The sequence below is a fragment of the Vidua macroura genome, chromosome Z (assembly GCF_024509145.1).
Source record: "Vidua macroura isolate BioBank_ID:100142 chromosome Z, ASM2450914v1, whole genome shotgun sequence".
Classification (NCBI taxonomy): Eukaryota; Metazoa; Chordata; class Aves; order Passeriformes; family Viduidae; genus Vidua; species Vidua macroura.
In genome coordinates this window covers 170,413-197,039 of record NC_071611.1, presented here as the reverse complement: position 1 = coordinate 197,039, position 26,627 = coordinate 170,413, and the positions used below count along the sequence as shown (strand labels likewise).

The 26,627-nt window shown below is 42.6% G+C and overlaps 1 protein-coding gene across 2 annotated transcripts; it reads right to left on the bottom strand.

Annotated features, from left to right (window-relative positions):
- Window positions 1–30: 30 nt before the first annotated feature.
- ALPK2 (alpha kinase 2) lies at window positions 31–18,263 on the bottom strand. 2 transcript variants are annotated; one of them, XM_054004439.1, is made up of 9 exons: window positions 16,893–18,263; window positions 10,460–13,292; window positions 8,374–8,521; window positions 7,592–7,719; window positions 7,447–7,482; window positions 6,212–6,486; window positions 6,006–6,094; window positions 5,539–5,756; window positions 4,648–4,700 (listed from the first exon to the last, which is right to left on the bottom strand). In XM_054004439.1, exons 1-9 carry the CDS (start codon window positions 18,261–18,263, stop codon window positions 4,648–4,650), a joined length of 5,151 nt encoding a protein of 1,716 aa, XP_053860414.1. The 2 variants fall into 2 exon arrangements, with proteins under 2 accessions (XP_053860415.1, XP_053860414.1); XM_054004440.1 differs by lacking the exons at window positions 10,460–13,292; window positions 16,893–18,263 and adding an exon at window positions 31–1,063 and having other exon boundaries at window positions 4,652–4,700; window positions 8,397–8,514.
- Window positions 18,264–26,627: the final 8,364 nt, after the last annotated feature.

Sequence of the window (26,627 nt, the reverse complement as noted above, 5' to 3'; positions counted from 1 at the left end):
TTTGAGACCAAACTACAACATATATTTGGAGTATTAATTAGCTGAGATGCACATGGCATTTTTCAAACAGAACACTTCCCAAAATTCTGATAAAAATCTATTGCCTCTAACTTGAAACACCATTTATCCAATGCTTTTAGTTTTGTTCCCATCCCTCCACACTCAAGACCCTTGCCTTATGTTCTAAACCTCCTGTTTTGGGAACAGTCACAATGTCCTCACAGAAATTCTCCTGAACACTATTGTAAAGAATAGGCGTCATCTGTAGGAACTTCCAAAGGCCTAAAGAAAGCCAGGTACCAGCAGTGCACTGAGAAGCCTAAATCCCATTGAACAGTCCAAGATTTAGGCTCAAAGGATGTTATGTTCTGATTTGCAATGGAAGTGGAACTTTAATATTCATCAGTGTGTTCCAAACTTCACCTTTCCTGACTTCTAGTTCTAAGTAACCCAGCATGCATATGCATATGCAATACTGTGCAAAACTTGTAGTTGGCATCTTAAATATATTGATGTTTCCATAGCAGCTGAACCACTGATGTGGGCCATTGATGTAGACACAGAGATGTTCTTCTCCAATACCAGTCCACAGAAGCCTGTAAGGAAATCCAGGAGATGGCTTCATTTGTTTTCAAAACCTTGCCCCAGTGTTAAATCTCAGGCACCAGGAGCACAAGGTCATCTCTTTCCTTTGTTGTTGACATCAGCATCAGGATGATTCCAAAACAATGTCAAAAGGCAAAAGACTAAAGTTATCCCCTCAGGTCACTGGTGCATGTCACTGCTCCATGTCCTCAGGAGTAGTTTCACCAGGTGGGATAGTGAGACTCAGTGCTCTGAATAAGTGAAGTCTCTAGGTTCTCTTGCCTTCTTGGGCACCATTTTCTTTACTGTTGATGAGTTTGGCAGATTTTTGCTTTTAGTGGATGTCGCTTTCCTCTGTTTTTGATGAGTGGTTCGGAGAGATTTCAGCCCCAGCATCTCACAGTACACATTGCACTGGTGGAGGGCTCTGAACTGCTCAATGAAGGAAAAGGAGCAGTTGCCTTTAAACCCCTTGTATCTGTAGTAACAAAGGAAAAAAAAAAAAAAAACCCAAATGGGAATTCAAGATTCATTTTCAGCACAGGGAGGCAGAGTATGACTGCTGACTCATAAGCAACTTGAAAACATTAAGCAAGTCTCTTGTACCCATGCTGGCTTGAGAAGCATCGACTGCCACAGAAACTCAGACTGGGTCACTGGGAGGTGAGAGGAACCAGGTAACAAGTGGTGACAGAAGAGGGAAAAGCATTAGAGGCAAAGCTCTGTGGGCTGGGTCCTGGCACTGTCTTTCATGGCATTAAGTTGGGAATAAAATTGTCTGCTGGCTACCTTTCTCAGTAACACACACGTGAAATCCATGCTACATCATTCTCCATGAACAGTTCTGTTGGCCACCATGAAGAGACAAGGTTGTTGCACGAGGTGTTTCAGAACTAGACACTATTTCCATCTAAACATGTACATAATTTCCATGCTATGCTGCTCCCCTCCCCTGGCTGCCTACAGGATCTCAAGGAGCCAAACCCCTCAGGGAAGGATGGAAGGAATATTCCTGAGGAAGGCACTCTCATCCAGCCTCCGCTGTACCTCCCACCATGAGAGGTACAGGGCACATGTATCCCTCTTCTCCTCAACATGCCTCTGGATGCTGACAGTCCTCCCAGGGCCTGCTTTTTAAGCTGCATCAGCTTATTTTAAAAGGTGCACCTGCTCTTCAAAGGAGCCTTTTTGGTTAAATTCTCAGGATGGAGAAGGGAAAAAGAAAGGCCAGGGTGCTCGTTTCCTTTTTTAACCTCTAGTCAGTGCCTGTTCTACCCTGTTCTCTTGGTTTGCTGGACATCCAGTGTCCTCAGAGGTGAACTGTGTGTTGTGACTGCACAAAACCAACCAAACAAGATTTAGTTCTGAAATGAACAGAGGATGCTCATTCCCAGCATCCAGAGAACTTCCTTCTTCAGGCAGACTGCACAGTGCTGAAGAGAATACTGCTTCTCTGAGAAGGTCAGGATCCTGCTGACAGACAGACCCTACTCTGGAGACCCCACTCAGCTGGCTCTGAACAGCAGGTGAACCTCAAAGGGCTATTCCCCTCCTCTCCAAGTAAGCTGTGTGTTTGTCTAACCAAAGCAAGTTGAAGAGGCATGTCATTGTTGCTCTAAGACTATATCCTGCAGTCCAGCAGGGTCATCAACGGTTCTCTTGCTCCCTTGGAGAAATCAGAGACTTCAGACTTTACTGAGCTGCTCTCAAGAGCTCACAGACATGTGTTGTGTTGGTGGATGCACCAGACACACCCACAGAACAGGAATTCCACAGGCAAACACACCTGCCCTCAGCAAGGGAACTTTCTTCTATCCAGCGCCAAACCAAAACAAATCTTCCTTAAATCTGAAAGGGAAATTTTGGATTTACCCTCAGGCTTAAACTCCCCAATGCCTCTTGTTACAATGTGGAGTAAAGCTAAACTTGTCAATGCCTTGGAACCAGGCAGAGTTTCAGATCCAGACTTGGCAACCAGTACTCCTGTTAATGACCATAATCGTGGGTTACCGTGCTCCTAATTCCCTCCTTTGTGTGCACCATTCCTGGATAAATCCCTGAGCCCTCATGCACACTGCGTGCACAGAGCCAGGCACTGTGCCGTGGTATTTTTGTTTCCATTCGCCACAGAAGCTAGAGAGTAGCTGATTTTAAGGCTCAGGAGCGGCACTGTGGCCACATTAAAAATGCTTCCCTGGCGCTCCTGTTCCTAGGTCCACTTCGCCCTCTCCTGACAGAGCTGCAGTGTAGCTGCTGCAGCACATTGACCACACACCACTGCTTCGGGCTCCTCTGCTTTCCAGTTCCCTGGCAGAACACACAGAGCAAGGGCAAAAGATCAAAATTCTTTCCTCCACACATCGCAGACTCTGTTCTGGAGTACAGAAGAGATATGTTCTGTGTCCCCTCTGCCAGCACAGTTCAAGCCACACCAGTCCCACTCTGCATTTCTGGCTCACTAGAACCATGTGTTCTCCCTTCATGGGACCAGGTTATCTCTCAGCAGCTTGGCTGAACACAGCCCAAAGCAGCAAGACCCAGCAACACACAGGAGCTCTGGGCACTGAGTTGATTTTCCCCACCCATGTTCATAGAATTAAAAATCCAACTGCAGACATTAATTCTGAGATCTTCTTTCCAGGAAAGGAGCATGAAAACGAAACACAGGACCAGGAAAAATCTGTCATCTTGCAGGAATACCATTAGCTAAATAACAAACAAAATGATACTCAACATTTTCAGGAGGTTATTAATTTAGGGAAATTATTTTCCTTTCTATATGCCTGAGGTGATCCTTACTACAGCTTTCATTGTGTGCTCACTTCCTCCTCCCCAACACAATGTGTGTTTTTATAGGAATCATTTCCCACAGTGGGCTGGACAACATTCACTGAAGCATTTTTATAAATCTTCTGATTCTTGAGAACAGTGTTGCCTAATTAAAACATTTATTACTTTTTTGATTTGTAACAGGATGATGTACATTCATTTCAACTGCTTTTACTTTGGATCCACAGCTGCAAGAGTAAATCAGTCTAACTGAACAGATGCCAGCCTGCAAATGTTCAAGATTCTCCCAGAATATTCTAGAGTCACATTTTCAATAATTTAGGTGATATTATGAGGTTTCTTCTTGTATCCCGGGTATACAGACATGGTCCAATTTAGAATAAAGGCTGAACACATGATCAGATCTTCTTTCTCCTGCCAGATTCTCAAAGGAGAATATGAAATTAAAGCACTTATCCCCATCCCCTTTCCCTGTCCAGCAGCCACTGCCTACTCCTATCCACAGCTCTGCTGGTCTGTGCTATAACTAGAAGCCTTAATTAACTTAAGAGAAGTGGACTAAAGTTAGAATATTACAGGCCTACATCTTTACACATAGGCTTAAGTTTCCTCAAAAGAGCTGAAGCCTTTGTGACACCACTAGAAAACAGGCTCTAGAAATGCCCTGAATAATCTTTTGTTAAGGCTCAGAACTGCTGTTTTTGAGAGAGAAATGGGAGCGATACCATCAAATCCCTTCACAATTGTCCTTGTTTATCAAGGAAGTGGCCAATACACAACATGCCACTGAGAAGAGTCTTTATAAAAGCTTGTGTCACAAATACATGTCCCAAAGTTCTGGCACTTTTGCTGCCTGCAGGAGGGATTCTGGGTTGCCTTTTACCACAGACTGCAGCCAGTGCTGGCCCCGTGTGTTCAGCCCTACCTTCCTCCAGCTGATGGACCACCAGGAGCCTTACCTGCTGTCACCAGAACCCTTCATGTCACTTGTGAAATACCCTTTGGACAAGCCCCTTTCAAGGGAGGCATGCAGGAAAAACAAAGCTCAATCTACAGGGTAGCCCCATTCTTTCATAACAAAATAAAAGTGTTTCCTCTACAGGTGGGTTTCCATAAATATGAACACAAAGAAGTTAAAACATTTAGATAAGGACTGTTTTCTTCTAAAGTTAAAGCAAGAATGAATTTCCAGTGCACCCTCCCCCATCCACATTTAATTGTGAAGAGACAGATGAGTAAAGCACAACCGTGCTGCTGAGAAATCATGTTCACTCACCCTTTGGCCAGGGTTGCTATGCCAACATCCGTTAACTTCATCCCTACACCTGCAAGGCAGCAAGGAAAACAGAGAGCTTAGCTTACACTGGAATTTCTGGGACAATATTCACATATGGAAGCATTAAATATTATTTATTGAGTCATCTTTTTAGCTTTAATTATTTGTCACATTTTTTTCAAAGCATTTTAAAGCACCCCAGTTAAGAAGAGGATGTTCTCTGTGTCACCAGAAGTTTCTAGAAGTCAGGCTCATGCTACTATTTTAAAGCTGTCAGGGTGATCAACAGCACAGCTTGTTTCCTGTGCTAGGATTTTGTTCTTTCTCCTTCCCTTAAATTACTTCAGGGATCTTGTTTAGATGCCTTTTTGCTATTTTTTCTGCCTTCACATGTAAAAGAATATAGGATGTTTCCTAAGATTCCAGCTTTTTCTGTTTTTCTTCAAGAAGGGTCGGTCTTCCCCTGTTCCAAATACACTGCAGCACTGAAGAGGAGTCACACCCATGGGAGCTGAGGTAGCACTTAGCAAACACGAGGGTGTTTCTTCTCTATCCTTCCTTTTGAAAGAATATATTTCTTCAAAACTAGCCAGGACCCAAATGTGGAGCATTCCAATGCTGAGTGATTGTTGGTGAGTATTCAAATACAAAGGGGGAGGACTGGGGTGTTATTAACACCTGCAGTCTTTCACTCAGCAGCTATTTCATTAATCGCTGGGTGGTGGACAAAAAGGCAGATTTGGCTCATACAGAGTGTCTTGATTCACTAAGGTACGTGTGAAAGAACAACTCCTCCATTAAGAGTGTAAGATTTAGTTTTCTTTTCCAAACTGCCCTCTTACAAGAACATAAGCTAGATAAAAATTGCCCCTACTCAGACAACTCACCTTGCAGGTCAGTGACAAGCAAGTTCCCATTGGTCTTCTCATACACCCAGTGCTGAAAGGTGCAACACTTCTGGCCAGCCTCTGAGTCTCTTCTCAGGAAATTCACTTCCTTGCCATCCTTGACAGAGTATTTCACAAACTCCCCAACCAGCTCCTCCTCCACTGTGGCATAGGGGATGTTATTAGTAGGGCGATGAATAAGAAAAATCTGAATGATTCTGAAATCAAGGGATAGAAACTAATAAAATCCTGAGAATTCTTTTGGTAAGAGGGTAAGAAACAGACAGAAGTGGCCAGTGATCTCAGAGAGTGAATGAACAGCAACCAACTCTAAACCAAGCTGGAAGAGCTGTAACACTGTTCCCAGGTTTCCTCTTTCCTCTTTAGTCCTAGCAATCAGTGGGTTGCCGTGGCACAGGACAGTATACGTAAGCATATATGTATATAAAATATATATTTATACTCACTCTGGTACTTCTCCAAAGCCTTCCAAGGGTTCAGCTTCAGCTGCATATAACTTTGCATACTCTCTTGCAGTATTTTGGACATAGCATTCCTGTATTACAACAGACATGCCTATGGGAATATTGCTCAAAACATTCAACAGATCTGTTTGAACATGAGGACAGCTTTGGCCCACAAGTCTGGATTACAAAGGCCAGGGGCAGCTCACCTGCAGTGCCAGACTGTAGTTCTTCTGCAGCAGCTCGTCCCTGCTCTTGGTGCCGTAGGTGAGGGCGCTGTGCACCTTCAGCACGCAGGGGTGGCCGGGGGCGAAGGCGGGTGCCAGGCCCTGAAGCACGCGGCTGCGGAAGGCTCTGCGGTGCATCCCCTCGCCGAAGTGCAGCCCCTCTGTCATTATTGCTCCATGCAGTGTCCCACCAAAGTAGCTGGAGCTGAGGGGATCTTCTCGGAACATCAGCTGCATGAATTCTATTTCTTCCACACCTAAAACATAACAGGCATCTCTGCAGGCACAGGGAGGGGTGGGCATGGGACAGCAGATGCATCTCTCCAGAGAGGAGAGAAAAAATGCTCAGTGGAAGCACAAATTGTATTACTGAGGGCTGGGACCCCAGGCAGCTCCTGAGGGGCAGCTGCTCGCCTGTACGATCTGAAGCCAGCATGGAGAAAGGTGGCAGTTCAGGATCAAAAGGAGAGAAGACAAGAGTGTAGCGAACAAGTCTGTTACGGATGAAATCAAGGAAGACTCTGGGTTTCACCCCTTTAAATGATCATTGGAATCCAAAATGCAAAAAAAATTCATAAGGGGGAAAAAAGTTAAGCACTGAGAGAAACTAAAAAATTCTAACTCCACTTCAAGTGTCTCTAATGACAACATTTCAAGGACCATCAGTAAAGAAGATAAATAGGAGAATAGAACTACAACACAAGGAAGTCCTTCCAGATATCTCTTGCAGTTACCTCTGGTTTAGCCTCTGTACACTATTGCCTCTCTTCAAAGCACAGAGGAAACACTGCACAGATAAGGCCAGAATTAGAACACTCCTTAATTCCATCTGAAATTCTCTGATTAAAAGTTATACAGTGCTGCTGCATGAAAAGTCCTGTCTTTATTTTGCACAAGGAAATAAATGCTTAATTTTAATTCTTCAAGGGAAAGAAAGAAAAGTCACCATGACAACTGAAGGCCTGGATTGCTGCAGGCTGTTGAGGAATGACAACCCCACTGGCAAGGCACTATCTTTAGCTGCAGCACAGGCCACATGCCAGGTGTCACTGAACACCAGTTAACACACAGGGAAAGCATTCCAAAGCTCCATGCATGCCTTTCTCCTGGAGTACAGTTACACAGCAGGTGACCTGCAAGAACCATGTGTTTGTGCCAAAGAGCTGCCAGTCTGTGTGTCTATGTATGACTACAACGCTACTTCACTTTATATTTACCTTCATAACTCTGAAAACTTGAGAGACGTTCCAATACTAGGAGGAAACAAAAAAAAAAAAAAAAGAAATAATTTTGTAGTAAAAAACTCTGAATGGAAACTGTCATTGTCATTGTTATTAATCAAAACTCTAAACTGAGGCTTACCTGCAGCAGTCAGGTGAAACTCAGCAGTCACCTTTCCATACATGTTATTCAAGCAGCAATAATACATTCCCTGGTCTTGGTAACTGGCCTCAGCTATTTCCAGAGAGACGGGAGAGTCATCCTGGGCACTGGAACAGAGCATTTTGTGCTATCACATATTTTACTTGTTATCACTGGAACAACTGATAAATTTGATCTCTCTGCACTGTTTATTTGTTAAAACACAGCATGATTATTTAGCAGAGAAAGGCATGTATTAATACTACAATTGATATTGCAATACAACAATCAAAATCAGAAGAGTTAAAACAAGAAGAATCAGAATAGAAAGTTTAACCAAATCATGCAACTTTTTCTCCCCACTTAAAAGAACATGTAAGAAGAATCCTTCCTACAAAATTTTTCATCTTCTCAGAAGTGTGCATTTTGATGGAATTGGTTTTTTTTTTTTTTTTGGGTAATGTTAATTTTGTATTTTTTAAACATTCTAAACAGTTTTTTAGTTCATTACTGCTACAAGGAAAATAACTACTTTCATTAAAATGCAAAAGGTAGATGCTGTTAATGCCCTCAAGAAGCTTTTATTTCCACCCTTCACTAGGTTAAATGAGGTTCAAACTTCTTTGATATTTTTTTGAAATCTGGATGACACTGTGTGTGAACAAGCTGAGAGGTGATGTAACACAAACTGTGACCAATATCAATGCATTGTGAGAAGATCTGTCTCCTATGAATAGCAAAGTTACCCCAAAACTCCCAGTCCTTCAGACACATTCCCTTACCTTCTCTGCAGCCGAGCAAGTACCTTGGAATCTTTAGTCCATGTAATGATGGAGTCACCATGAATGTCACCAAACTGACAGCACAGCTTAATACTTCCTGAGCAGTCAGGGAATAACTCTGCTTGGATCTTCTTCAGCAGTCTGGGGGCTTGAAACAGAAGAACCACAGTTTAGGATTTGGAGACAATCACATTGTTTTGGCATTTTAACATTTCATGTTAAGAACATGAACGCTGAAATCCCTGGTAAGTAATTATGACTTCTTGTGTCTCAATACTAATAACTAGTACAATTTTTTAGCTGACCACAGCCTGGGAAAAAGTCCCAAAAGGTCCTGCCAGCCTGGATCTCTGCTGGGACTTTTTACTGCCTCACAGAACACTCCAGTGTCTTTGCACATGGGCAAGGTGTGGGCAGGGGGCTGGAGGGGACTTGGAAAGAAAGGGAATTGACATAGAGAAAGGTTTTGGGATCACACCACAGCCCCACCTCAAGTGACATATCCCTGCTCGATGTAAGAGATATAAAATGCAAGATGTTTTGTTTCCAACTGTGTTAATTCTGAGCTGTTGCACTCTGAATGAGGTAGCATGGCATGTGTCCCTCAGGGATCCCATTCCTGCAGATTACTGTGTACTGGTGTTACTCCAGCAACACTCAACCTAAAGGGTCAGGCACACTGCCACGGTTTTCCCCATTCCCAGTTCCAGGCCCCATCCAGCCCAGGTCTCCCCACTGGACTGGCAGTCCATGAGTCCTGGGCCATGTGAACCTCGCTGCATCAGGGCTAAAGTGACACAGACAGGACCTGACAGCTCTAGAAATAGAACTAATGGCTTCAGGTTCCTGCCCTGGCCAGTCTTCTCTCCTGCAGCTGAAATAATGCAAAAGAACACTGAGTATATTCCACAGCAACTAAACCAGCCTTCCCATAATGCCAGGGAAAGGGCCACAACTGTGCTCTAGAACACAGACATACTTTAGTCGAGACTGAGGCAGAGCAGAAACAGGTGAAGAAAATTCAGTGTTATCTGACGCAGCCTGAATGTTTAAAATATTTTGCAAGTGTAGCCTCAAGTAAAGGAAACAGGTCAGGCATTGCACAGTCACTGCAGTTTGCTTGCTCTGCTTTGAAGGAATGTGTCTCTCCTCCCACACATCTGGTTCCCTGGCAAAGGACACATCTTTGAAAAGTCTGGGGTTTTTTTTAAATGTGATTAGAAAAAGCAGAAGTCTCACGAGACTACACAGTAATTAGAGTGTGTGAAAAGCTCCACAAATGTGTAGCTTACCTTTAGTCACTGTTCAGTCTTGCTCTGACCTATTAAATCATTTTATGATGTGAACATGAAATGTCAAAAGGTAAAAATAAGACCTTGGTCGTTGCAAACTACCCATAGAACCAACAAATCCCTCATCTGCCCAGCGGTCACGATCCTGCTACAGTGTTAGCAACCCTCTAGAGACTCTGACAGCAATACGGATCTCCTTCCAATTATTTATTTCCTATACCAGTTTAATATTGCTCTTTTCATCTGTGTCATTTTTGCAGCAGGGCAAAGCAATGCAGAACCAGTCAGAAGTCAGCACGCAGGACCTCAAAACATTGTTTATCAGTGGTACCCTACTGCTAACAATAATACTTTGCTAGTAATAAATCCTTTGGTAACCAAGAGGGGAGAATTGCAGCTGGGAGCTGCAATGCAGGAACATAACTGGGAACACAGCCCTGTGGGAACAGAATAAGAAGTGGGCTTGCAGCTGCTAGGTGGTGTGTAGTTATGCAGTACCATTACGCTGTTCATCCGTGAAAAGTTACTCCAAGAAGCCAGTGAGGCAGTGATTATTTCAAATAGGTTACAAAGCTCATGAATTGAATATACTTGCCAGCTGGGAAAGGGTTCATCTCCGTGGAATGGGCATAGCACTCATTACTAAATCTGGAACTAAAGCTCCATGAGGGCAGGACACCTTTAGCTGACTGAGTCAGTCTGAAAGAGGCTTGCAGTGCCTTTCAATAACCTTAATTTTGTACTGTAGCCAGAATGATAGGAAAGAACAGAAAAGAAAATCCATTTTCTCTTACCTTTGCTATCCTTTTTCAAAATTAGTTTCCTTTGCTCTTTTCTTTCCTCTTTATGAATCACGCCTCCCTCGCTCTTCCCAGACCTTTTAACGCAGCTGGGATCCTTGCTGACACTTCCCCTCTCCTCCAGCCTGGGTTTTTTGGACAGAGTTGCTGATGGTAATTTCTTCTTAGCTCCAGCAGCTTCATGCCCGCTCTTTGTTGTGTCCTCTTTACATTTGATGGGCTCAGGCTCTGCAGCAGCCACTGGTATCTGGCAGGATTTTGAACCTTCCTGATTTCTTTGACTTTCTGTGTTGACTGGGAATGGATCAAGTGTGGTCCACGCCAAAGAGAATGATGGAGCTCTTCCCTGGGGTGGTTGCTCTTGAAAACACTGGTTGTTCCCTGAATCAGCTGGTGGCAAATTAACTAATCCACTTACTACACTCTCTGCTGTCCTGACTTCCTCCTTTTTATCATACTCAGTAGACTTAATTGAATTCTCAGCCTCAGCTATCTTGCTGGAAGGGATCAAGTTAGGACAAGACTGCTCTGTGCTAATATTCATAATCTGTTTCAGAGCCTGGGACCCAGTCAAAGTGTGCAAAGGAGCCTTTGCTTCAGCTTCATCTGGGTTATATTCAATAGCTCTTGGAATCTCATGTTCATTTTCACACAAGGCTGCTTCCCCTTTGGTTTCTCCAGGGACCCTTTGGAACAGACCCTTCCATGACTTGCAGGAAATTTCCAATGTAGTTAAATTTCCGTTTACTTTTACTCCAGTTTGTATGGATCCAGTTTTTCCCTCATTTCTTGTGGCAGAACACACCACTGCAGATTCACTGGGAAGGCCCTCTGAGTGGCTTACAGATGTGAGGAAGGGCAGGGTTTTGTTTCCAAGCAGTTGTTGGGAATGTAGCCAATCCGAGGAACCTCCATCCTCCCCACTTGCTGTGCTGTGGTGCTCACTTTGAGCCTCCCTGGGCAGCGGGGCACTGGCTGATGTTACACTTCCAGCTGCATAGGTGGGATTTTTTGAAGAATCTATTCTAAACCCTTCATCAGACCTGAAGGTGCTTTCAACAAAAAATGAATGCTGTTCTGCTGTATTACAAGGGGAAGCTGCAGTCTGACTTTCTGAAACCTGACTAACTCCTGAGTCACAGGAAGCTTCAGCCCTGTGTTCCTCAGGTATGCGAATCTCTCTCTGTTCTCCTCCTGGTTTACATGGTTCACAGCTGGGCACTTCTAGATAAAAATCTTTTAAAAATGGCTCCCCAGAAGAGGGAGGGACTGCCCCTTCTTGTTTCGCTATTTCTGTCAGTTGGTCTGTGTTTTGGGGTAGATTCTTACGTGTTACGGTTTCATGAATCTGAATTAAACTAGGCGATTGCATTACATTACTGTATTTCTGTGCATTAGAAACAATTTGAAAATCCTGACAGCCATTATTTTTTGAAAGATGGTAGTTGTCAGAATTAGTGAAATTTGGTGCACTTAAGCCTGAGTGATTTCCTTTTTCTTGTAAATTCACTACACAACTTTTATGTATGGTGTTAACAGAAGACTGTTCTGCATGTGTAAACTGACTGGTATTTTCACCGGGGCAAATGTCTTCCTCTTCAGGGAAATAAGCCAGTTTTCCTCTCACTGGATAGCAGTCTGTAAAATGACAGCCTTCTCCAGGTATAGACTCATTTGACATGGCTATGTTGTATTCAGTGTGAAGTAACTGTCTAACTGTCTCCTGTAATATATCTGATATGTCAGATTTGGGACTTGCTAAATTATCACTCTGAGTATTTTGTAACCTTTGAGGAGAATCTGCTTCACATGTTTGGGCAGCATTATCAACAGCAAGCTCCCCTTCCCAAGCCACAGTGGATCCATTCCTGTCCGTGGCCATTGGATTTGGCTCCAAGCACCCCTGGGTATTTAGGAGGACACTGCTTGCTGAAATACAAATGGATGGTGTTTCCCTCTCATTCCCAGTGCCAGAATTTAGACGGACACCATCTGTTCCTACCACTTGTGCAAGACAAATGTTTCCTATGGATGCACTCTCACATGCTGCAGCTCTCTGCAGGAGGATATCAGAAACATTGCAGTCAGCTTTCTCAGTTCTGGGGTTATGAGCTGGTTCTGTGATGGGCTCCTGTTCTTCTATCAAATCCACTGGCAAAGGATGATCAGAACAGGTCTCCTGCACAAAGTTCAGTTCTGTGACTTGGATATCTGTCAGCCTCGTACCTAAACTTGGGATGCCTCTGTTTTCAAATGGGATTTGATAGTCTGAGTCATCTTCATGAAGAAGTTTCCACAGCTTGTCATGCACTGCAGATATATCAGCATCTCCTTTGCACTCAGGCTCTCCAGATTCCAGGACTGACTTGGGATTAGCTTCAGACACAGCCTCATTGGCTGATTGGCTGCAGAGAATATCTGGGTTTCTGCTATCATGTATGTCAAGCCCAGACCTCTGCTCTCCCTCCCCTGGCTCATCACACAGCTTTGCAGAAGAAAGAACAGCACACAAGCATTCCTGTTTATCAGGAAGAGAGTCCATATCCCATAGAGGAGAAGGGGAAATGTTAATCTTTGACTTTTTGCCATTCCTAATAACTTCTTGTCTGGAGGAAACCTGTTGGTGACAACCTTCTCTCTTTTCACAAGGAGCACAGTGAAGAGAAGAATGTAAATCTGCATTCTTTACTTGCAGTGTGTTTTCAGCAGAGAGCTGGCTGGTTTCTGCACTCTCACCAGCCCTGAAGATGCCTTCCTTTTCTGTTCTGGGCTCCATACAGAGGTTCTCACAATTCCGGGTAACACTTTTAAGATTAGCACCTTGGCTCTTCAAAGAAGGAAAATAGAGCAATGTAATTAAAAATTAGAACTATAGCTAGACACAGGCCTGAAGGCTTGCCATTTTTTTAACTTTTTTTTTTTTTTAATATTTGTCAATAGTCAAATTTGTGACTTGTAACGATCAACATAATGGATTGAGATTAACCTCCTAGGTCTGATTCTGAAAGTGTTACTCCTTAGAGAAGGATTTGTAATGAAGCTAATCAATTTTACCTCATAGTTTCTCACTGTTTTTTAAGCAGAAATAGTTTTGCAAGGTAATTCTCCTTTGCAAGTAAAGTCCCCACGTTACATCTATATCCCTCTGTTTGCATAAATGGAGTGTAACAAACAATCCCTAGAATACAGACTAAAAGTACATCACTGCCTCTGGGTCTCAGCTCCCTCAAAATCCTCTACATTTGGGACTGCTTTTACTTTACATTGTTCTCCAGCAATCCACCTTAGTGGATCTTGCCACTTCCCTGTTTCATGCAATGCCACTCAAATTCCCCTTTCCTAAAATGACACTCTCTTTTAAATGTCACACCTGCCATGGAGTAGCTGAAATACCTCAATATCTGTAGTTATTTCAACTGCTTTAGACAGGTGAAACAAAAGACCTGAGCTGTGCTTTGTCCTGCAGATTGACAGGCACATCCTGCCAGCATCCTGCTATTCCTGCTCAAAAGGTAGAAAAAGAGGAAGAACTATAATATTTTAAAGGACAGAAAGTGAGTTCTCTGCCAACAACATAGAGCAACAGGCTGACCATGCACAGCTGTCAGGAGTCTATGCTCCAAAGCGGTACAGATTTTCTAAGGGATTTTTTCTTGGTGTGTCTCCCAGGAAAGACTGGAGCCAACTTAAGACATGGGCAACAAAATGGGATGTTAACTGGCATTCCTAGGGTAGATCCTACTGAACGAGCAGGGCTGCCGTCATGAGCTGCAGCTACTGCAAGCAGGACTCCCCTGCTTGCTCTGACACAGAGCTCAGCCCCTCTGGCACGGCTGAGGCCCAGACCGTTCCCTTGCAACACCGAGCTCTCATCTCAGCCAGATGCCCAGTTACCTGGAACTTCTGTGCCAGTTCTGCTTCTCTCCCTTTTGGATAACACAATTCAAAATTTTCTAAAAGTGACAGAAATTTGTCTTGGGAAGGTCAAACCAAGGATCTCTCAGATTTTATGTGAACGGGCTGTTATGAAAAAAAAAAAAAAAAAAAAAGCAGAATAATGGTTCTGTAAGCCAGGAGTGAGAGCAGCACCTTGTGCCAAGAGTGCTGAACATTGACCACTGACAGGGACCCAAGGGTGCTGACCACTGACAGGGCCAGGGTGCTGACCACTGAACTCTGACAGGGACAAGGTTCTGGCTGAACACTGAACACTGACAGGAACAGTGCTGAACACTGACAGAGACAGGGTGCTGGCTAACAGAGACCAGCTCCCCAGTGACACACAGCAAAGCCTCCTGGCTCTCTGTACACTATGTGACATCACACAGCTGGCACCGTTGGTCTTGGACCGATTATTAATGAAACTGCTCTGAAGCATCAGGTAAATACAGAATTTCACCTGGGGCTAGGCCATGAGGTCGTGAAAGGAGTGAGGGGCCTCCCACCTTAATTATCTAACAGAAGGAGAAGTCACTCGGCACAGCAGGTGCTGCACAAGACACACTGCAAAGGTTGCTCCGGTTCAAACACTTGGCGCCAAAGGGAAGTGTAAATCCTTGGGTCATTAGTGCTGTGATCCCATGGCTGCTCTGTACCCCTCAGCAGACCTGATTCCCACACGGACAGGGAAAATACCACACCCTTCCAAAGCAGTCAGCTATGGGGTTTGCTGCGAGCCCCTCCCCTTGCTCCCACAGAGCTATCTGACGCTGGGCTCCAGCAAACGCCCCAGGGTACTTCTACAGAAACCCATGTGCAGCAATACATCCGTTCTTACCTCTCTTAGATTACACAGGCAGATTTCTGAGGAGTTTCTGGCTTACTATATGGGTGCTGTGAGAAGCTGTCCACATTTTTCTAGTGCTCCAAAAAAAAGGAGCAGTATTCAGGTGGGATGCTTTTGCTTGGCTCATTTTCAAGACCACATAATTTTGAACCTACACCTGAATTTCACTGTCATACACACATGTTTAAAAATGGGGGTTGGTGTGTGCCCAGCTCTTGTCCTTTTGTGTACACCAATACTCATTTTTTATCCAGTGAAATGTTTTGGCCATGGAAATGCAGACATACTGACTACACACAACAAAAGTCTAATTGGCTGCTCTGAAATTTATGCCAGGCACCTGACAGCTGCTCTTGGCTAAGAGGCTTCTGGGATTTAAATTACTGCACTGGACTTGGGAGAAAAAAAAAAAAACAAAACAAACAAACAAACAACTAAAAAAAACAAAACAAAAAAAAAAATAAAAAAAATAAAAAAAATAAAAAAAAAAAAAAACCAAACTAGGCCTCTGGCAAACCACAACCATACATCCTGCCAGGAAGCTCTGAGGAGGTTAATTCCAGTGAGGGGTATTCCCCATCGTAAGGACACCATGTGCTCCTCAGATGGGATTGGAATTTTATTCCAATACCATAAAACCAGAGAAATCTATGAGCATTTTTCAGGAAGAACTCAATGATTTTTGACTACTGAAGACACCCCAGTGGTGAGATTAAAGTCACTCTAGTGTGACACTACTGGGAGATATTTTTGCCCAAATGATCAGATGAAGAAAAGCATGTGCAACTGGAAAAAACTTTTTTGTGACAAATAGGGTTTTTTCTGTGCAATTAGCTACACACCTTCAAACCTGAAAAATTTGGGACATATCATTATTTAACAGTATTTATATATCTTGAGTCTTTCAAAGTGAAATAAAAATGATGATTCAATTTTCCCACTTAGGAAATCTGGTAGAGCATCATACCAGTCTCTACAACTGTAGTGATTTCTCCAGCTCATTTTCTACCAATAGCATAAAATATGCAAGTACATGGAGAGTACCACAGGGGTTTGAACTTTTAATTGGTTTGTATGTTTCAACTGTAATATCCAACTTTTTTATTGTTTTATTTTTAAAAATCACAGAGCTCCATTCACCTCTGTAACATGAACTCTGCATTGAATTCCCTTCGTTGTTACAAAACCAGAGCAAACCCCTGCTGATTTGGTTTAGGTTTCCGGCACCCATAAGTGGAGGATGGTTTTGTTTGTTGCATACAGATTGAAAAGAAAGTAAATCAAAGCATTCTCTGCTCAAATACCAACAGGTATTTGAGCAACTTTCTGGGTTGAAAGAAGCATTACTTTGCTAAGACCGGTGCAATAGCCTCCATATCAGATTTCCCTATCCAGCTGTCCAGAGGCCCATTAGTGACTCTTACCATTATCAGGCTCACTCTATAATTAGAACAGCTTAGGCTTTACTTGGGCCTTTTCTAAACCCAGATTTCCCTCCCAGCCGTAGCTGTCATTCAGAAGTACATGAATAGTATCTTTCAATGTAATTTTGATTTTACATTATTTTGTGACAAGCAGGAATAAATTGCATTGAGTTCAGCAGAGCAGCTCTTTGTGTTAAATGGTAAACATGTTACTTACCCCAAACGAGATGTTCTCATCTGGCATCTGGTTTTGCTCAGACAGCCCCCGAGTCCTTTTCCTTTCCCAGTGACTGTCTTTATCTGCCTCTTCTGTTGGACACAGCCCAGCCTGCATTTGCACGCTTTCTGCCTCCTCGGGAATCTGTGCTGAACAGACACCTTCCTGATTGGGAGACGGAGCTCGGGATTCCCTAGCTGCTGCTGCAGCCTGGAAAGACTGTCCTATAGTACTTACATATCTGCAAAGTTCTATAGGGTTTAAGAGCTTGAAAAGGTTTCTCCTCAGACTTTCTGTTAAGGTACAGACAGTGTGCCGTGCATTTCCCTCTGGCACATTCCTTCTCCCCTCCTCCAGCAGCAGTGAGCTTTCCCCCAGCAAGTCACCGTCGGGGCTGGTTTCTGTCGTTGTCCCCGAAGCCTGATCTGTGCAAGCAGCACCTATGCCATTGGCAGAGGAATCTACCTGGGCAGGGACAGTGTCCGTGGGCTTCGGTTCGTCCTTTGAGGAACCCGCAGCCAGATGGCCACTTCCATTAGTCTCTTCTTCACTTCTGGGATGTTCATTTCCAGTGGCTGCAGAAGCAACAGGCACTTGATTCTTCTCTTTGTCTTTCAAAATGGTACTTTTATCTCGGTGGTGTCCAACAGTGAGAGTCATCTCTGTCTGCAGAGCTGACTGGCTGTACATAGAGGGGTCTCTCCTTACGTTAACTCCTTTGATTTTTGACTGATGCTCACAGAAGCCAATGGGGGTATCCATAGGCGTAGTGTTATCTGACACTTGGAACACACAAGGCATTTCACTGAGGAAGTAAGCACACCCATCACAATCCTTACTCAGTTTTAGATCATCTTCATCATCACTTTCTAATAAAAATTGCAATTTCTTTTTCCAGATTTCATCTTCACGCACTGTCAGCACATCTGAACATTCAAAATATTCCAGGTCATCATCAGAAAAGTCATCACTTACATTTGTTACTTTCTCTGCATAAATCTCCAGAACAATGGCAGAATTTTCAGTCTCATCTTTTTCAAAATCGGTGAGATTACCTATGGAAGTGTCTGCCTGCTCACCCAGCAGGGAATTCCTGGTTAGAGGTCTGCCCAGCCCAGTCCTTTTACATGCCTGGACATCTGCCAGAGACTGAGGAGATCCAGAGTCTTGTGTGTTAAGAGAACAGTTGTCTGTGTGACAAGTGGTTACATCTGTGGGGTGGGAAGGCACCTGTCTGCTGCAGTATTCCTCTGCTCTTCCAGCAGTGACATCAACCACACCGTTAAAAAGAAGCAGGTCATCACCATCCTCTGACAAATCCCTCAGGCAGGAAAAAGTTGCCTGGGATTTAACTACATTTTTAACATCCATGTTGTCTTCTGTGTTAGGCAAGTGCCTTGAGGGATTTCTCAAGTGGAGACAAAACTCCTGCTTTGCTGAGCTTCTCAAGCAGTAAACAAATGATTTTTGGAGAGTCAGAACCTGATGAAATCAACACAGTCTTACCCTCACAGAGGGAACTCTCGCACTGTGCAAAATGTTTCCCATTTTGCTCATTCTACCCTGAAGTCTGTCATGAGTTCATTTAGGACAACAACAAATTCTGGACAAGTTTTGTTCTTTGTATGTGGTTCTGGGTCAAGAAAAGTCATTCTAGCTCTCAACGAAGTGCAGATCTTGTTCTGTGCACCTGCAAGTAAAAGAAACACAAAGTTTAAAATTACTTCTGAAATGGCTATAGCTATTTTTAAAAGGTGGTCAGTTGACATATATTTGAAAGCACTTTCAAAACAAGAAATCAGTATTTAAAACCCAAGATCAGACATTAAGGCAGTAGCCCTAACCTGGCTGTCTATGCAATGACACTTACTGGCAGCACATTGCAAGTGTCCAGAGTGATCTGTGCTAGAACAAATCCTTGAGCACACCCACACATCTATGTGGCACCTCGACAAGGGCTCTAGTACACAGCCTTTCAACTTCTCTAAATGCAAACAGGAACCTGCAGACAATGTACATTTCCACACGTACACCGCTGCTACAGCTACCTGCTGTTTTGGTAATCACATTGGCACAGCAGCAGGTATTCCTTGAATTGGCATCATAGGGACATAAATCCCAAACTCTGTTCGTAGAAATACCCAGAACAACCAGCCTGCTTAGACTTTATAGGGCAATTTCTGTTTAAAGCAATTCTCTTGTGCTCTGGCTTGATATTTGTCATTCCTGTGCTGAAAGAACAATGAAATGAGGCAGGCTTGCTTCAATTTCCTGCTCATATCAACTTTTCCCCCCAAGCGGGTGTGCAGTAGCATGGTGGTGTGGCAATGCTGAATTCACATAAAATCCAAGAAAGATACACCAAAAGGCTTCCACTGGCTGAATCCAAAGAAGTGTAGAATCATTTCTCTCTTCCTGTAACACAGCCCTTGTTTCCTTAGCATTCCCAAATCTTAGGATTTTAGATACTTGAGATGTTTTTGTACACTGCTAGGAGCACTCCACTTCATCAAACACCTTGGAAAAGGTGTGATATGGTAGCACTGGAAAAGTACTGTAGGAGTTCCGAGTAAATTTGACCTCCTGGAGGATGCCAGACTAACGGCTCTGGAAAAAAGTGACTACATTTATTCCAGAATTGGTGAAGAGCAGAAGGAAAACCTTTCTTGCCATGTAATCCAATGAAGCCATTTAAAGACACCTCTGTTCATTCTCCTTTTCCTTCTCCGTGCTTCTGCTGTGATGATGTTTCCAGCTCATGTCCTGCCCTGGCCCGGGTCCCTCAGCCCCCGGCCCCGCCGCGCCCATCACTGCCTCCAGGGCCGCAGGCAGGCAGTACCGTGCCACAGGTACTGCCGGCTGACGGGAGGAGAGAGCTGGAGCTGGGCTAGAGCCTGTGGTGAAACAGCACGGCTGGCTGCAGTCTCTCCTTAAAGAGCACTAAGCAACCAGAGATACCTTAGTTCCCTTCGGGCAAACCTGCCACCAACACCTCTTCCACAGTCACCTGGGTGCTGAAAAGTAGGGAACAAAGTTGGTTAACAGGAAGGACACAACATTAGATGTGTGACAACAGTTTGAGTCCATATACACCAAGGAGCCCAGACAAACAGCACGTGATCACACTGCTTTCCTTTTCCTTTTCAACTCCAAGGAATATATTTAACAGAACAAAAACAGAGCAGTAGGGATTAATCTTTTCCTCATCCATTTTATTACAGTACTATGGAAATACCCTTCAGAGTTCAGCCTCTCCTCTTAAATATGCATTTGCCTAATGTTTCCTGTTGCATTCTGTAAACGCTTCTCTCATTTTTGCTTTTCAGAAGACCAGATGTCTCTCTCCCCTCTTTTGGAGGTTGCAAATTATTTTAAAAGCATGGTAATTTCCCCAGCTGAAAAGAGCTTTGGCAACATGTTTTTAATGCAGATTGACTAATGAAGAGCCTTTACTAAAGCCATTGTACTAGACAGTTATCATTGTCTCAGTTTGGCTGCACTCTGACATTGAGGGGAAAAGAGCTGTCAAGATTTCTCCATATGAAAATTACATTGGATTTCCATGCACTGTCAGATGCAACCACAGAAATGAAAGTAAAATAACATTCCAGGAGAAAACTGCAATGTATGATGGGTTTCCACCCAAGACAAAGAGATACTATTTTTTTAAATCTGGGAAGAAAATATAAAGTATTAAGATTTTTTAGAAATTCAATTATTGAATTTAGACAGAAACTGGAAAGAGAACTTTTAGTACGATACCCTCTCAGCTTGTCAGGAAAACTTGTAACAGAAGATGCACAGTGAAATTCACAGAAGGAAGAGGAATGGGAGAGACCATGATAATTTACCATCAGCTGTTGACTAGTAACCTGAAAATTAACTCACTTCCTGATAAACTGGGAGTTGAACACTTGCTGGCAGAAGACACAAAAACATTTAAACATGCCAGGGTGCTGTGGCTGCTTGTCCCAACTCTCACTCTGAAAAGTAATGATGATACTTGCTGAATCAGGTCCTGAATCAGGAGACACCTGAAGCACAGCCACACAGGAGGAATTCACACACCAGGTTTGAGCAGGTCATGGCAGGAAGTATGCCTGGTTTGGCTCTCTAATCTGCAAACAGATCTTCCATTTTTTACTGATCAGAGCCATGGGGAATTTTTATGGTAGCCCTTGAGGCAAATGAAACACAAGTCCAGGCTCAGCAGGGTCTGCTCCTGCCTGGGCGCAAGTGCCTGGGAACTGAGATTAAGGGAGAACAAAGCTGGCAGCAGCATGAGAACAGCAACCTGACAACTGTGCTTGGGTGTGATTGAGGAGAAATATTGAATTGATGCAAACCTGCAACAGTCAGATTAACAAAGAAGCAAGAGGCAGATGGAGCTGCTTCACCAAAACCCTTTGATAGCAGGAAGTTATCAGGGTTTGTGAAAAACAATCCATTCCAAATAATATTTAACAAAAGAATGGCTGGGAAAAGCATCAAAATGGCTAAAACAATCACCCAACATTTCTGTAAGGCAAATACATAATAAAACAAATTCAAGTCAATTTCCAGAAGAGATTTTTCATTTAAAATTAATACTTTGTCATAATCCCACACTGGTTGTGAAAAGCCTGTTCACTATTCATAGTGAAAATATTGTCTGAAATTCCAATATAAAATTTGACTGTTTGAAATTATTTTCCTTGAAATGACATCACTCCCAATTGAACCTTATTTTTATACATTATTAAATATGTTCAGGATTTGATAATTTATGTCAATTGAGATCAAAACAGTTTTGAATTACACTTTAACATGGAAGGAAAAAAATTTAAATTATTTTATATTTTCTAGGTAGTTTTGGTGACAAAACCACTTCTAGTGATTTCAGAGGGACCTGTGGGATTATTCCTAATGTCAGAAAAAAAATTAACTAACAAAAATCTATAAACTTGATTAAACTTTAAAGGTGGCCATTAAACTTTCTCTCTTGCATCACATGTTTTCCTACTTTATTAAATTATTACCAAAACTAAAATCTTCCTGTGAAAAATGACCAGATAATATTGGCTTTTGCGTTTATGTATTAGCCTATGCATGTTGTTAGTGATTACAACTATTTAGAAATAGTATCAATTATAACTCTTTTTAGCTGCATGTTAGTATAATATAATCTATCACCTTAAGTATGCACTGTATTGCTCATAGAAATAGTAGTGTAATGAATATAATAGCTATGTATCACTTATGGAAATAATGGTGTGATGAATGTACTGTGATATAGACCTTAGCGAAACATAAGATGTGAAAAAAAAGGCTTTTGTGTAACCAAAAACAGTATAAGGCCATCCACTGACCAGCCTGTCCAAGTGATAAGATAACTGTGACACAAACCAGAGCACCGGAGCACAATTAGAGAATACCGTGTTAAATTTAAGGACATACTAAAATCTTATCAGAGGATGTGAAACAGCAGGATGGAGACATAAGAAGAAATAAAATATATTGACCTGACACCCAGGATGTCATGCAGATAAGCCAGAGTGTGAAGTCAGACAAAGGGGTTCCCAAAACATCAGAAAGTTCAAAAGAACGTTTGAATTATGCATGAAACACAAGAATATGCATGTATCTTATTGATGTAACAGTATAAAAATAACATTGTCTGTATGCCCCCCCTCGAAATACTGTCCTTTTTTATCCTATTACTATAATTATTATTATTATTATTAGACTTTTAAAACCTCTAAGCAGTGAATTCTGTTTTTCACATTCCTTTGTAAGCAATTTTATATTCACAGAAATTATTTATACAGGAAGTTTATGCATTTTAGCAATCCAAAAGTGAATTTGTGCCTTTCTGTGGGGTTCATGTCCTCTAGAGTCAGTGGGAAAATCCCCTTTATGACCTCTCTGAAGCAATTTTCCTTTACTTAGGATCTATTCATGGAGTAATCTCTGTTTTGTGTGCAGGCCCTTTTCAGTAGTGTTCCTTCCTATCTTTCGGCAGCACTCACGGGTCCCTGACATTCCTGGAGCTGTCCGCCCACCCAGGAACCACCTCCCGTTATCTGTGTGGCCCCAGCTCTCGGGCTCAGGGCCCGTCCCACGCATTCCCATGGCACAGTGAGCACCTGGTCAATGCCCACCCCTCGATGGAGCCAAGCTGTGACCCCCCCAAAGCTCCCACTCAGAGCAGGTCCTGCCAAGGACCTGCCTCACGCCCACCCAGCCAGAGGAGTGGGGAGGGAGAGGCTGAGCGAGCCCACACGGGGGATATCTCAGCAGAACACCGGGGGAATGACACTGATCGTGCACAGTGGTTTACACTGGGAAATAGCTTCTCATCAACCAACGCTTGGGGCTCTCTATACCGAGCTGACAGCAGTTCTGGGATACCTGAAACAAGAGAGAGAGCTCCAGAAACACTGAGTGTTCAGGGCACATGGACCATGGCTGCAGGAACTGAACTGCTGCTGGCCACACCAATTCTGTCAGAACCCTTAGCCTTAAGTGATCGAGGATTGACTTTCACCAAAGTTGTACACACAAAAAGGCCAGCCTGGAGGATGTGGATGTGAGCCACACATGGTCTGCTCACCTGTTCTTTGAACACTTCCCCAGCAGACAGATCCTGTTTAGAGAGTCAGTGCTTGCGTACTTTGCTTTTTTTTTATTGGAGCTTTTTGGTCTGAGACAACTCCCCAGCTGCCAGCCGACCTTCCTACTGTGGTCTCCACTTGACAGGCTGAACTCTGGGATCTGGAGTTATTCTTTTGCAACACGATTATCTCCTATCCTATCCCATCCCATCCCATCCCATCCCATCCCATCCCATCCCATCCCATCCCACCCTACCCTACTACTGTTCTTAGATTTACCAAAAGCTCTTTCTCCATGTGCCTGAGCATACATTATACATTCCCATACATCCCTTTAAGAGATGTTTTACTGGCACGTAAGAAAGAAATATAATATATTTGGTCAATATAATTAGACTTCATCTAAGATGAACATGAAATATTTCCAAACCAAACCACCAATAACCACAGAACTTTTCTTGATGATGAACAGAAATGGTTATATATTACATAGATCCAACCAGAAAGCTTGCTGGTATGAACAGCAAGATGTAAGAAATAATGATTAAAGGGAACAGACAGCAGCAAAAGTAGAACAGAAACAATAACAAAAGCAGAAAGGAATCTCCACTAACCGTAAGATCTCAAGACTGACCAACTACAGCACTATATGTATAACACAAAACCTGTCACCTGTGAAATCTGAATGTACTGCTTAAATGCTACTATGCTCCAAGATTAATGCTAATTCCCTTGCCATTCTCCCTGGAATATTTCTCAAATATGTCTTAGCTTTCCTACAGAACTTTGCATATGTTTTTTTTAGCTCCTCTAAGAATTCAACAGGTATAATTGCATCCAATCCCCATTCCCACCCTGCCAACTATTTTGTATCTTGGAACATACATATTATTTTACTCCTCATACAGGGCATCTCTCAACAGAGATCTTTTGCAGTTTAACATTTTTCTTCTTCTAAAGTAAAGCAAAACATAAGACTTTTCAGTTATATAATTAACACAGATATTACACGCCAATTTGTATTTCTTAAAGGAGGTATTATATGCCCTGTATGGAAATACATACAATATACTTATGATCTGGAACATATAACTTTATCTTTCCAGAAAGGTTGCCATGAATGTTTTGCTATGTTTAAATGCTTTTCCTGATGTTCTGTGTTTAAACTTTTCCTTTAACAGAAATCAAAGATTTCAGAAGTTCTTGGTTACAAGTTTCATCAACACTGACATTGTGAATATTTTAAGCTCAGTGCATCTGTAAGTACTAATGGAATCAAGTTCCACATGAAATTTCTGCTCTGCTATTCCTGATCTATACAAGCTTTCCAACTTGGAACACCATAAAAACATTTTCCAAATGTGTTGTGATCATGGTTGCATTCTTAAACTGTTATCTTGTAAAAGTTACAACCTCCAAGAGAACAGAAACCAGAATTCCAGAATTCACTGCAACTTTGTGAACTCTACTCACCACAGGGCTATAGTAAGGATTTATACAGCAGGGAGCCTACTACAGAGTGAAACATTCGATGGGGTAGTAATGAGAACCCACATGTGCACATATTTGCAATGATGCATTTCCTACTTGTTTCTTCACCTTACAGGAGTTCTGCCTGGTTCAGTTCTGTCTCAAATACAAATAATAATAACCACATTATTCTTTTCCAAGTCCTTTTGAGATACCACAGCCAAATGGAATACCTCGAGCAGCATACTTGTCAAAGAGTGCACAGTGTCAGAAACCAAACTACAGAAACACTGGATTATCTAAACCAGTTACCACACTATCTATTGGATTAACAAGGTCCAGGTAAGAAAAATATCATTGAAGTTGTGGCCGTTCAAAAAGCAGATGTCTGGAAAATATGCCCTTGCCAAAAATTCTGTGATATACTGAGGTTCTTCAATTGCCAATATCCAAGGCTTTTTGACAACATTTTGATTAGTGCAGTACCCGCTGTAAACGGCCCCACAGTATAAAAACACCTCAGCCATAATTCATCAGCTAAATGGAATAATAAATGACCGGCTCTGCACATGTCAAACAAACACCTTAATATAGAGTAATTAAAATAAGCAATCACAGCACAACTCTTAACACTGATCTGTCTTAATCTATTTTTAACATCTGTCAAGCATCTGACCCTGTCAGACTGAGCAATTCATGAAGATTGGGAGTCATCTATTACTACCAAGTGACCAGACCTTTTTCTCAAAAATGGGGGAACTTTTTATCTAATGCGTATTAGACCGTGCAATAAATATTTAGAATTAATAAATGTGTTTTTCAGGATACCTGGTATCACTTACACACTCTTTAGAGAAGGAAGCTTGCTTTCGTACAATTTTTGCAATTTTGTCTTAATGAGACTTGGTAGAAATAGTAGCAGAGTGTAGTTTCAGAAACAGTGAGCAGAATTATAAATTCAACCTCTTTAGAAACACCCAAATCTATCAAGATAAACAAAAATGGCTCTTCTTTAGCAGAAGGAAATAACAAATCCCATTTCCTGGTCAATAGCAGTATAAATCACTATATCCATGTAGTGCATTGATAATAAAAGTAACTTGCACTTTTTCCTTTATTAGTCTTTTATAATACACATTCTATTTGCCCAGGAGAAAAAAAGCAGACAAATAATTTTCAAAGTCCAAAGACCCCGACCCCTCACTTACCCTCAAGCTCTTTGTGGATGTTCTGGGATAGGCTGGTCGTGGGCTGGGCCTCCCTGCTGGAGACAAAGGAGGCTGAATTTGTGCGCGTTGTTTGGAGCTGCAAGCCAGCCGACGGCTTCGCTGGTGTTTTGAAGTGTGACCTCAGGATAGGGAGTCTGATCACTGCACAGTTTGACTTTTAAGAGAGACGATTTCATTACATGCAGCAGATGGTCCTTCCTGGGAAAACCTCTGCCAGACAGGGAGTTGGCAGTGAGGAGAGGGCACATCCTACTTCCATAGAAGTCCATAGGAATTTCCTAATGGCCTTGAGACAGAGGAAGTGTTGGCCTTAGCTTTTCATAACAAAGCACTGGCTTGTTTTTTGAAGCACGTGCCTAACTGCTCTCCTAGGCACGTTGGGAATTTCTTACTTGCTGGAAGTTAAGCACACAAAAGTTCTGCTGAGCATGAGAAAATCCACA

Excerpts from the sequence above, each read along its gene's own strand:
- ALPK2 (XM_054004439.1), bottom strand. The coding sequence starts at position 18,263 with ATGGATGTTAAAAATGTAGTTAAATCCCAGGCAACTTTTTCCTGCCTG. Across the intron at positions 8,522-10,459 it reads TTTGAAAAAGGATAGCAAAG|CCCCCAGACTGCTGAAGAAG; the intron begins GTAAGAGAAAAT and ends TTCTGTTTCAAG. Across the intron at positions 6,095-6,211 it reads ACTACAGTCTGGCACTGCAG|GAATGCTATGTCCAAAATAC; the intron begins GTGAGCTGCCCC and ends GTTGTAATACAG.